Below are 12,814 nucleotides of genomic sequence, written 5' to 3'. Positions count from 1 at the left end.
AAGGGAGTCTTAGGTGTTACTGATGGGTGACCAGGGGTGCATTTACAAAATGAGAAACACATCCAAGTCAGCAGAAGTGACTGTACTAAGAGTAGCTTCTCCAAGGAAATTAAAAATAACTACCTGCAGCTTTTCTCCTCTGTATCAAACACAACTTTGCAGGGTGATATGCATCTATTTGTAGGTCCCATCATTGTGGATTTAAAGACTTTGATTCTGATCTGACCTTATTTTCGGCTATGAATCAGACTTACCGATGCTTACTAGAGCAGGAGTCGATCTTCCCTCAAATAAATATCCCCTCTGGCTGCTCATTTTCTAAGTAATTATGATTGACTGGTGGCTTTAATTCAATGTATCTTCCTCATGTTACTAATTTGTTTTGTCAGTGCTTTCACTCTCTAAGCAGTGCTCATCCAATAACTCATTTCCACTAACATGTGCTTAAAAAATCATCTTTCCTGCTCTTTAGACTTTAAAGTCTTAAAAAAAAAACCAACACATTTCTCTGATTGTGGCACATCCACATGATGCTCACAAAGGTAACATCAGGTTCTTCTGGAGTTGTTAGATTGAAACATTAAATCTTCACACTGTTAGATTAGGTTGGAGGTTCACAGTTTGGGAGCTTTCAAGATAAAATGAGCTGATTTACAGGACAATAATGCAGGCAGACACTTTAATGGCATGTGAATTATGTTTATTTTTTGCGGATGTTCCTCTAAACACCCAATTTTCCTGTAGTCAGGATTAGCAGGATTAATAGGAAAATAAATCCTTGCGTAATGTGCAAATGCATCAGAATAAATGTTGAAATTTAAGGGGAGATGTTGAATTCTGTGGCCCAGCTATCCATAGGGTAACATGTTTGTGAATGCACGCTGAGAAAAGAGAGGCATCTCATCTTTTGCAATTCAGTGTTTGTTTACAGAGTCCCATCATTATAGGATTATAGCCACCCTTGAAAACACATGATGTCACCTCCTCTTCCGTTGTGGCTTTCTCTTGGCTGTTAAGTGTTTCTGCAGGCTGGGTTCACCTGTTGCAGAAGAAAAACAACAGCAGGTGATTTGATTTGTTGGTGAGGCCATAGGCACAGACAAACCTCCCTCTTTATTGTGTGAAAACAACTGGTGAAAACCTTGGGGTGGGAATGTATCCCTGCCAGCAAAGTCAAAATGAAACCTATAAGCTTCCAGCTGAGGGCTAAAAATATCATGGAGCTCCTGCTAATATTAAATAAAACCCCCTTCTTTTTTGTGACAGTGATGAGCACACAAAAGCTCAGGGAAAGCTTTTGTGATCCACAACTAACAGATATATACGGTAATTGTCCTCTTCTGCTATAAATCAGCTCTGTCCATTACATAAACTATCCTCCTTGGGGCGTCTCTGAACCTGGGAGATCCAGAACAGGATAGTAGTGATTAGATTTGGACGCAATCACAGTAGCAGCAGTAGCAGCAGCCCACAGGCTCCTTTGACAGTGCTTTATCAGTGTGGCCCAGCAACACGGGTGCACGCTGGATTAGCTGAGGTAACACAGAAAGGTATTTGCTGTTGAGGAGTTCCTGTCACTGATGCTGCCAGCTCGGACCTGGTGCTGCCGGGTGAAGGCTCAGGCATCTCAATCGGTTTGAGGATGCCTGCAGAATAAGCCAAATAGACTGTGACAGGGCTACTGAGCATGGCAACGCTGCAGGCTGAGCCAATCACACGGCCCCGAGGCAGGGCTGAATGCTGCCTGCATCTGTAAACAGATCACTCTCGCCTTCACTTTGGCAAGCCTGTGAGATTGATATCAGAGTGAAATGGAAGGTTATAGAAGACTGCAAAGGCAAACTCAAGAGTTTCACTCCAAAGTGAGGGAAAAGGAGACATTCATCATTTGAAAAGTGACATCTGCTTTTATGTAAATGGTCGACTGAGCTGAAAGACACTCAAGTTTTTCTAGAACTGAAAAATAAAAAAAATCTTTATGTGTCTTTTAGAATTGCTGAGCTCATCCATTCATTTCTACCATAAAACTTAATGTTATTTACAGAGAGGTTTTATGATCGTCTAGAACTGAGTGGTAAAACAACTACATATATTTTTCATTTTTTCTTTTGTCATATTCTGACCATAAAAATAGCTTAAAACTGTTGTTGTCATTGTTGCATCATTTTTAGCTTGTTGCTCTAGAACTCAATGCACAAACATAATTATTTCTTTCTTTTTATGAATATTTTAACATCCACTGTTTAACCCTTTCATGCACTGTCCACTCCAGTGGACAGCTCTTCTCCAGCTGTTCTCTTGTATATTAATGGGTTTTGTTGTTTTAGTTTCATATCAGCCAACACAGTGGACGCTTATGCACCATCCCATACACTGTAATTCAGACCATTACAGTAACTTTGCTGTTCTTGATAAACCTGATCTGCACTAACATGTTTGAGTGTAAATCAATTGTTATTTGTTAGACAAGAAGGTTTTTTTTTTGCATATTATCTCCATGAAGTGAGTAATTACTAGCATTAGAATATGTTAAAATGTGAAAAGACATCAGATTAGCAGCATTAAAAATGTTTTTATTTCATTGTTTTCACATCACTTTCTAATATTGGGTTTTAAACACGTTCCTTTACTTCAAAAATTAAATGCATGGACATTTTTGTAACTCCATAGAAAAAAAAACTTGATCGCATTGTTTTTTTCATGGCTAAACACTGAAGAAAAAAATCTTGACTAAGGTTCTCATAATTTGTGCATGAAAGGGTTAATATAACCATAACCCTAAGAAGTGTAAGCACAAAATAAATGTATTAAACTTCTGAAAGCAAACATGTTCAGATTTCTCTTGTTTAAACTGTGGCTGAAGCACAATCTAAACTACAACAAATTAGCTTTTTAACATTCCCTCTTTTCTGGGAACCCTAAGTCTGCCCTTTACAGTTTTCTATTTAGTTTTACAGTAATAACAGTAACTGTAACTCCAGTTTGCATGTTATTAGGCTTCATTTGGAAGGGTGCATCTTCTAGTTTCTGTACTCAACATGATATTGCAACTTAATCTAGACTATAATATTAAGCACAGCTCAAATGGACCCAAACATGGACCCAAAACCCAATCCTAGAATGAGTTTCTGGTGGCCATGTTGATATGAAGAGGTTAAATCAAAAGTAAATGAACAAAATAAGCATTATATCTCAAAATCAATAAGGTTTGTCATTTCCTTACATCTTCATTTGTGTTATTTTCATCTTGTTGAAATTTTTTATGACATTTTTTGGCTTATATCTTTTACAAGTGGTGCCAGGCACAACAAACCCCACCCCTCGCACATATTTTGCCTGTTTTAAGTAAATGGTAAGATTTTTAAAATTCATTAAAAATTTGAACTTTGACCTACTTTTCCCTAAATGTCATGAGATCCATTCTGGCTCACTGGCAATCTATAAAGTAAATTTGGTATGAATTCAAGCAAAAGTTTTGCTGATACAGAAATGTGAAATTTCGCCCATTATAGGTAAAAGGAAAAAAAAAGTGATAATTAAAAAAAATCATAAAAAATTCAAACTTTGACCTACTTTTCCCAAAATATAATGACATCTATTCTGGGTCACTGGCAATCTATAAACCAAATTTGGTATGAATTCAACCAATAGTTTTGCTGCTAGAATGTTAACAAACAAACAAAGAAACCAAAAACAATACCCCTTGCCTCTCCTTTGGGGGGGCAGGGTAATAATCTAAAACCGCTATTATCAGTCTGATTTCTTCAGTTTTCTCCTAGGACAAAAAGAAATCAGCCTTTAACCTTGACATAAATAATGATTTGAATGTATTGCAAAGGTTATCAATATTGACTTTCGGCCATGTTGCTCAGCCCTGTGATATTCACCTCTTTGTGTTCATTTTGTCTACCTGTCAGTCTAAAATAAGCACTAAGTATATGTTTATCATCACTGAAGCCACTTGGTCCACAGTCACAGTGTGTCACCTATGCCAAATTACATGTAAAAGCCATTAGATCATGCACCACTTTCAGCAACTGTGCTCTTAGTGCTAACACACACACACACACACACACACACACACACACACAGTGTTCAGAGCCAACGAAAGCTTGTCTCACAATCCGACTTGTCAGATAAGAGAAAGGTGAGTGAATTTTGTGATTTATGTTAAGTCTTTTCTCCCACATTGTAATTCAAGTGGTGGTTTCAGCTAATAAAAGACGCATCAGCGGTGGAAGACACTTGTCTCTGAAAGGGATGAGCTGCTGGATTCTCTTTGACTATGAAATATGTTGACTTTCTCGGGCAGGAAAATGGTTGGGAAGTCCCTGATTGCTGGTCTGGTGGTCCTTCTGGTGGCTGCTGTGAGCCTGTTCCTGGGGGTTTTCATGGGCCTGGGCAAGAAACACACGCCTCCACCGTCAGACCACTTCTACTCAAAGGCTGCTGTGGCTGCTGATGCCGGAAAGTGTTCAGAAGTGGGGAGGTAAAACCATTAATAGCCTACTGGAGGCTTTTGTTTGGAATAATGTGACTTTGTGTGTTTTATCTCCCATGTGCATATGCTCTTTTGCTGCTAAACTAGTGTTGCGACCTTTAGAGAAAGTGACATATACACATATTTGAAAAGGTTTGGGGACTATTTACTGCAAAATGTGCAAAATGTAATGACCTGTCTGATGATGAACACAAGGATATGGATGTCTTGAAGTGAATTTTGTGAAGATAATGAGATTTTTTGGCCAGAGAAACATGCTTCTATAACTGAATGATGGGTTTAAATCTGAGAGACATGTATAAGGAAACATTAAATAGACATGTTAGACTAAAAAGGCGAACCTCTTATGTTTTCAGGGACATTTTGAAGAAAAATGGATCAGCTGTGGATGCCTCCATAGCTGCCTTGCTGTGTGTTGGCCTCTTAAACGCTCACAGCATGGGCATCGGAGGAGGGCTCTTCTTTGTCATTTACAATGCTTCCACAGGTGAGTGTACATCAGTGATTACAACTTCTTAGAAAAACATAATGTGACAAGCATGTTTGTCTACTCTCCTTATTTCCTGCTCAACAGGGAAGGTGGAAACCATCGATGCGAGGGAGACAGCACCCATGAACGCCACTGAGGACATGTTTGGCAACAACACTAAGCTCTCTCGTACAGGTAGAAGAAGCAGCGAGTGGTTGGACTATTTCCCAGAAATAGAGGACATTTCTCCATGCACGGATCTGACTGATTTGTATTTTGTTATTGTGTGGCATGTTAAGGCTACTGACTTTAATGTTGTATTAGAGCTAGAGAGGGATAACTCTTGAAGTCGCAAAACAATACATCCTGCATCTCTTGAGAGTTTAGTCCTCAATAATCTCACTATGTGTATATTTGCATCATCCTTTGCACCAGCTCATGGTCACAACCATAAAATACTGAATCTCTGTGAAGCCAAGAGGAGTCTTAGGAGTGTTTTGGCTGATCCTCCGGTGGGAAAAGGGACAGAGAATAAGAGCACGAGACATTCAAAACACTGCTGTTTGTGCCTGACAGGTGGATTGTCCATAGCCATTCCCGGGGAGATTCGTGGTTATGAGATGGCACACAAGAGACATGGCAGGCTGCCATGGAAGGAGCTGTTCGAGCCAAGCATCGCTTTGGCTCGTGATGGGTTTCCTATAGGAAAAGCACTGGCTCATGCTATTTTCAAGAGCAAAGATTCAATTCAAGGAGATGCCAACATGTGGTGAGGACAAACAGGCAGAAAAGAACACTTGATAGATGTGAAAATGCAGCACATACTCTCTTTTAGTTTACAAAAAAAAACATTTTGGTAAAACTAAGAAGTGTGGCCAGGAAAAATTGGCCAAGATAAGCTATTAGGAATAACAACACAAGGCACCCCAGCCCGAAACAGTGAAACAGTGCTTTGAATTTGTATGTGATCTTTCACATTCAGTATTTTTATATGTAAAATATTACCCACTTCTGTTGAAAATTGGCTGCAATTTAACTCACTCTCCTCCTTTTTCTTCTCTTGTATTCCTCCAGTGAAGTGTTTTGTGATTCTGAAAAGAACATTCTGAAGGAAAATGATATTGTTAAGTTTCCAAAGCTGGCTGACACATACCAAAGAATAGCAGAGGAGGGCCCTGATGTGTTTTATAACGGATCGATGGCACAGAGCATTGTCGAAGACATCCAGGCGGCAGGTCTTGCTTTTTTTGTTCATTCATCTTAGAAGAGAAATGAGTCACTATCAATTACAAATGAAGAAATATAGATACCAAAATTAATGCAAAACTCAAAACAGAGTATAATTCCTCTTGTGTAATTCCTTCTGGTGCTTCTGTGCTCATTCCAGGTGGGATTATCACATTGGATGATTTGTTGGAATACCAGCCGGTGCTCAATGAGAATCCTCTGAGGCTGAACGTCGGGGAATACACCATGCATGTCCCAGACGCCCCCTCCAGTGGCCCTGTACTGGCACTGATACTCAACATAGTGGATGGTGAGCAGCCCAGCCAAGTGCTTGTGCAGCCATGCAGAAGAAAGGATGTCAGGTTTCCCCAGGTCGTCCCTGCAATGGGTTCTCCGCCTGTTCTGGAAGCAGAAAACAGACCTGAAACCCAGTTCTGCTTGCCAAATTTAATTCACCATCAACACCCCATCTGTTCAGCTAGAGCATCTTTAGTCATGCTTCACATAAAAAATGCCATCATTAATTTCAAATGAAGGATAAAATGTGTTTAACGTGTTCATATATGAATCAGTGGGAACATGGTTCATATTTGCTGCAACGGCTGGTGCTGTTTTTGACGGGAGAGTTTACAGTTTAATGACCTGTCACTGCCGAAGCTGAGTCTGAAATGGCTTTTAGTACAATGATGGACAAGCCTCATTACCTGATTAGTGCGGGAAAATGTGATTGTTCATTCACTTGAGACATATTTTTCTTGTGGCAATTTTTCAGGGTACAACTTCACAGACACAAGTGTCTCCACAGCAGAGACAAAGACTCTGACGTATCATCGCATTGTGGAGGCTTTTCGTTTTGCTTATGCCAAGAGGAGCAGACTGGGGGACCCACGTTACCTCAATATTACAGATGTAAGCTTCAATGGGACTATTATTCACCTTCAGACCTTTATTTTGCTGCATCACTGATCAATTCTTTGGGGGGAAATTTGTGTACTTTTGCTCAAGTACTGTTCTTATCTTGAGTATTTAAATTTTATGCAAATATACACTGAAACTCCACTACTTTCGCACCAGTCCACTCCTAAATATGACAGTTTTAGCCACCTGTCTGATTTCAGTTTCTCATCCTCTTCCTGTCCTGTACAAACCTACTTCCAAACATTTTTGATTTGATTTTAAATGTTAGTGATAAACTGAAGGAAGAAACACTCTTTAACAAGTTGAGAAAAGTTCTCCTTTCTTTTAAGCTAAACAAACTCTTCGAAACCCTCCTGGACTGGCTGAAAAAAATGAAAAATTGACCTTTTAGAAACTCGTGCTCCTAACAGCAACACTATTAACACAATGACACGATGATGCATTGACTTAAAGATCTAAAACCTCACTTAGGTGTCTAAAATCATCCATGTTTCTAAAAGGTTTAATAACTTTTGAACCATTCAGGTAAGTAATTCAGGTAAAATTCAGTCTCAGCCTTTCAGTAGCATCACGTGTCCTATTTGGACATTCAGAGACACTCATGTTCATCAATAAAACCTGCTCAGTCAAATGCTGGTGGTTGTAGATGCTTGCGCTTATGGTCAGTTACTGATATATTTTGCTGAAAAAGCCACTTTTGCATAAATACTTTTATATAGGTTCTGCAATAATAACCTTATCTACATGTCAGTAAATTACACACAGGAATGCACCCACTTTTCAATTAAAAATGTAGAGGCTAATGTTTTAGCAAACAGTGATTAACACAAGGGAAAGGTTTGTTGTGAAGCAAAACTAATTTGGTCGTCAAAAACATCTGAGTGTAACAAGCCAACAGAAATAGTTCAAGGTCTCTGAGAGTTAAACTACCCAATACGCAATAGTTTACAAAATACTGAAGTACTGTAGCAACAAAATACAACATATACATAAATTCAGTAGTAATGTAAATGTTCAAACACAGACTGGGACTATTTTACGGCACAACGGCTATTTTTCCTTATGCTTGAATGCAGAGCTTGTACTTATACAGTGTGGTATTAATTAATAATTAATAATTACATTCACTAAAGTACAAGATCTGAGAATGTCCTCCACCACTGATGATCAGATAGGTTAGTTATTTATATTTTCATGACAAACTGTCAGACATTTCTGCTGTGCTTCTGACTTGTTTTGCTGTCCTCAGCTCATCCACAATATGACCTCAGACTACTTCGCCGATGGCATAAGGAGCAGAATTACAGACGACACTACCCACCCAGACAGCTACTATGAGCCGGACTATTTTGTCCCGGACAACCACGGGACGGCCCACCTGTCAGTCATAGCAGAGGATGGAAGCGCTGTGGCAGCCACCAGCACCATTAACCTATAGTAAGAGCAACAGCACATGCAGTCATAAGGTTATTAAATCACACAGGTGACAGTTTAAGTGTTACTTACATCTGACAACTGGTATTTACGACTCATTCGAATGTTGTTTTATTTTTCCAGTTTTGGCTCCAAAGTCATGTCCAGATCGACTGGGATTATTTTCAATGATGAAATGGACGACTTCAGCTCCCCATACATGACCAACGGGTTTGGAATCCCTCCGTCACCCAACAACTTCATCCAACCAGGTGTGACTGGACTGAGTTATCAGACTTGTTTTCCATCAACAACTGCCACAATAACCTGATTAATCAGTTAGTTATTAGGATATTAACTTTAATGAATTTTTCATCATTTGATAACTGGTTTTACATTGACGTTCTCTGACTCCAGCCTCTTAAATCTGAATAGTTTGTGGTTTCTTTACTTTCCTATGAGACTAAATATCTTTATCTTTGGGCTTTGGTCCAAACATGATGGACTTTGGGAAGCACTGTGTGTAATTTTTCAGCATTTTATGACATTTATAGATTAAATAGATGGTACTTTTCTTCAAAATTAATCTCTTAATACTGCACTGATCACAAAGATGTTATTTTAACCTTTTTCCAGTGGAGAGGAAGCAGGGGGATATTTGAAGACAGCTTTTTATTCTTTCCTACATTTTTAAGTACTTTTCTTACCACCATCTTCCTACTTTAATTTTAGAATTAAAACTAATTTCAGACCTGGTAGCTCACACTGTGACTATTATACAATTTAAACATATTCCAGTTTACTGGGATTGCAAAATCCTGACCCATCTGTCCAGATTGCAGTCGTGGCCACATTCTGTTTATGTGTTACAGGCAAAAGGCCACTGTCTTCCATGTGTCCTACTATTATCTTTGACAAGGAAAACAGAGTCAAAATGGTTGTAGGAGCCTCAGGGGGCACAAAAATCACCACAGCCACTGCCTTGGTAAGTCTGAGTCATTCATTTGTTCATTTCTGTCCTGGAGAGAAATACAGTATTGCAACACTTCAAGTGTCTTTTCTTCTGGCAAAATAAACAGGTCATCCTGAACTCCTTGTTCTTCAATTATGACCTAAAGAAAGCTGTGACGGAGCCGAGAGTTCACAATCAGCTCAACCCTAATATGACAGTGGTGGAACAGGGCTTTGAAATGGTGGGTCACAGCCGAATGCAAAACATCTGGATTATAAGATAAACCGCTTGTGACGTGTCAGCTTTTCTTGTGATGTGTTTAAGGGGCTTTGGAGAAGCACACAGTTTACTTTGCAGACACACAGTATGTTGCAAAACACACTGAGTCAGACTGAAAATACTTAGAACTTCTGTGTTATTAAGTTATAAGAGTTATGAGACTTCAGTAGGGAAACGGCAAATATTCTTAAACATAACCAAACTGTCTTGCATTAAGCAAAGAAATCTTCCAATGGGGTAAGCTCATTTTACATTTTATTCTTATTACAAGCAAGAAAAACACTGGTACTCAAAATAAGTCTTAATATTGTTAATATGAGAAGGTGACGTCAATCTTGCTCCAAAGCTGGCATATTATGCAAATTGTTGGAGTGTGTTACTGATTTAATCTAGTTTAATATTAGCTGGAATATCAAAGATAAGACACATTTTCTTGAAATTAGATTTAGATCATTACAAAACAAGTCCAATTTCAAAGTAATAAGGCTTTTGTGACTTTCTTAAACTTACTTTTTTTTGCAGTGTATCAATAAAGAACTGTCAGCTCCCAAAAACAATACCACTATTTTGACAAAACTGTAATAACAAGCAGGTTTAATCACCTCTCACTCATAACTGTATATGTGTGTTTAATGATAACATGACAGAGTGTCCTGGAAGGTCTAGCCCAGAAGAACCATGTGACACAGCTGCTGCCAACTCCGGACTCTGTGGTCCAGGCTGTAGTACGACAGGGAGAGCGTCTCTGTGCAGAGTCTGACCCCAGGAAAGGAGGCTATCCAGCAGGATACTGAACCCACCATCAGGGCTTTGGCTGCTCCCCTCAGACTGGATGGTCCCTGAAAGACACTCGGACAGAGCCACAGTGGGAGTTCCACACTGGAGACTCCTGTGATATCTAAGCTACGGAGCCACATCTCCCTCCGAGTTGAATTTCTTTTACTCGAACACGGAAAGTGACTCCATTTCAATACCTCTTTTATTCTGCATTACTTCTTTAGTTGGAATTCTTTTGTGTTTAAAGGTAAACAAAGAGGTTTCACCTATTTTGACTCTTGTACCAGACATCATCACTACTGATTGCAGATGATGACTTGAGGACTGGAAGATGCATCAATCTTTACCATTTAGCTAAACAAACCATGAGCCCAAAATGTATCTGCTTTATGTATTAAACCCAGTTTATGTATGAGATGGTATGCAAGATATTCAATTAAAATCAAGTAAAAATGACGAGGCAAATGACAATGCCATGATAAGAAAAAAGGGTTTCATTCAGATGTTTCTGGTAAGAATCTGAGTGATTGTAGGTTGTCTATGTAGTATCGCTCAAATTCTCTTTCTTTTATTGTCTTGAGAAGAAAAACCTTTTGTGAATAATTGGACAGTCTGTCAGAAAAGGGGGTTGTTTTCATGTCATGTAACACCCTTATCCATCAATTAGAAATAACTACACCTCAGGTTGTTTGCAAGTTTTTACCAAAATGTCTACCCATATCCTTCTCCTGATGTTAGTAGATGCTGAAATGAACATTATTTAAAGGAACCTGGCTGTGTTGTTTTCTACTGTGACCCTACAGAGAACTTTCTGAATTGTAAATGTTTAATATCGAGTAGAGGTTACGTGAATGTATAGTGTGTTCTGAAAAATACATTTGCAGATATATTTTTCTAAACATGCATTGTGCTTATGCCATGTTTGTTGCCATGCTTGTTATTAAACATTTTGAACAAAGATGTTATATTTTACCAGATGGACCCTCTGGATATTTCTGTGCCGTCTCTGGATTAGAACATCAGATACATTTTTACCTCAGTGCTGAAACCACTGCACCCTTTTTTTTGTTTATTTTAATAATGTAGAAGGTTCAGTTCCGGACAAAAGAGGAAAAACCTGTTCAGTGCTCGTGAGGAGTCTGACCCTGTTCTACTTTCACCGTCCAGTGAGTTTGAATTGGCATTGAGTAAATATTCCTTCTCTTTTTGAACATATGAAAAGCAGAGAATCACCGACGGTTCATCGCTGTGGGGAACAAATCTCAATATGCAGCGTGTTATGCTTGCATGACTTTCAGGAGCTAATTTTTGCTTTTGAAATATATATATGCAGGTATTGAAATCTTTCCCTTGGAGCCATTTTCAGAGAGCACGTGCACTAAAAGCAATTTAAAACTAATATCAGGAAACTACTTGTGAAATTTCAGGGACTTATTTAAGAACTTGTAAGCAAAGTGGCTCACACATTTTCTCCACTGTTAGCTGTTATTCAGGCAAACATGTAAGAACAGGTACTATTTGGCCTTGGGCCTGCATTTGCATCAAAGAACAACAGTCAAAAGACCTGGTTAGAGCAGGATGTAGGATATTCACTTACATAGAAAACAGATCTGCTTTTACTAGTGTACTGTAAACCATCTGTTTATACAGTCACTGACAGTAAGTGACAGGAAGCATAAAGGTCAGAGGCAGGGACTCAACAGAGCCTGAGGTGTCCAATCAGAGCACAGAAAGATATGTCTGTTTGATGACTAGAAAAGGCAACTTCACCCCGAGATACCAGCATACAGATGTTTTTACACTCAAATAAACTTAACATGTTGGATAAAAGTGCAACAGCATTGTAGCTTCATGAAAAAAAGAGCTTTAGATTAAAAGACATCATATCACAGTGACTGCAGATATTTCCCTTTCTGCTAATTAATGTCATACTTTTGTCTGATTAAATCGTCTGGCTATAGCTGACACCTGGAGCAATGCATCACAGTGCTGTCAGAACACCTAAATGTAAGACTTTCTACAAGTTGTGTCAGACGTAAGTGGAATACAGATACTGTATCTCATGTTATGTCATCGCAGGTCTATTACATTATAAATGTGATCATGATTTTTTCCTTTGGGTACCTGCTTCATCAGTATTCTCCTGACGAAATATGAATCATCCAGGCCACTGAAACACATTCATCTTGTAGCTAACAGTGATATTACCCTCATTCATCAAAAAGCGGTGGGTAAATCAGCGCTGCCTTGACAGCTCCTGATAAACTTTCGCTGTTCC

At 38.9% G+C, this 12,814-nt stretch overlaps 1 protein-coding gene across 1 annotated transcript; it reads left to right on the top strand.

The window, feature by feature from the left end:
* Window positions 1–4,098: 4,098 nt before the first annotated feature.
* Window positions 4,099–12,795, top strand: ggt1a (gamma-glutamyltransferase 1a). Its single transcript, XM_030144076.1, has 12 exons — window positions 4,099–4,489; window positions 4,858–4,988; window positions 5,076–5,165; window positions 5,547–5,739; window positions 6,045–6,205; window positions 6,358–6,507; window positions 6,970–7,106; window positions 8,365–8,552; window positions 8,673–8,800; window positions 9,401–9,513; window positions 9,608–9,721; window positions 10,407–12,795. The coding sequence occupies exons 1-12, from the start codon at window positions 4,293–4,295 to the stop codon at window positions 10,551–10,553; spliced, it is 1,749 nt and encodes a 582-aa protein (XP_029999936.1). The 5' UTR covers window positions 4,099–4,292; the 3' UTR covers window positions 10,554–12,795.
* Window positions 12,796–12,814: the final 19 nt, after the last annotated feature.

Source organism: Sphaeramia orbicularis, chromosome 9 (assembly GCF_902148855.1).
Source record: "Sphaeramia orbicularis chromosome 9, fSphaOr1.1, whole genome shotgun sequence".
NCBI lineage: Eukaryota > Metazoa > Chordata > Actinopteri > Kurtiformes > Apogonidae > Sphaeramia > Sphaeramia orbicularis.
The sequence above is the reverse complement of the archived record's forward strand: the minus strand, read 5'-3'. Positions and strand labels throughout refer to the sequence as shown.

Bases quoted from the DNA above. Each gene is read 5' to 3' on its own strand.
- ggt1a (XM_030144076.1), top strand. From the start codon at position 4,293: ATGTTGACTTTCTCGGGCAGGAAAATGGTTGGGAAGTCCCTGATTGCT. The intron at 6,206-6,357 runs GTCTTGCTTTTT...TGCTCATTCCAG, and splicing joins CGAAGACATCCAGGCGGCAG to GTGGGATTATCACATTGGAT. The intron at 9,514-9,607 runs GTAAGTCTGAGT...CAAAATAAACAG, and splicing joins TCACCACAGCCACTGCCTTG to GTCATCCTGAACTCCTTGTT.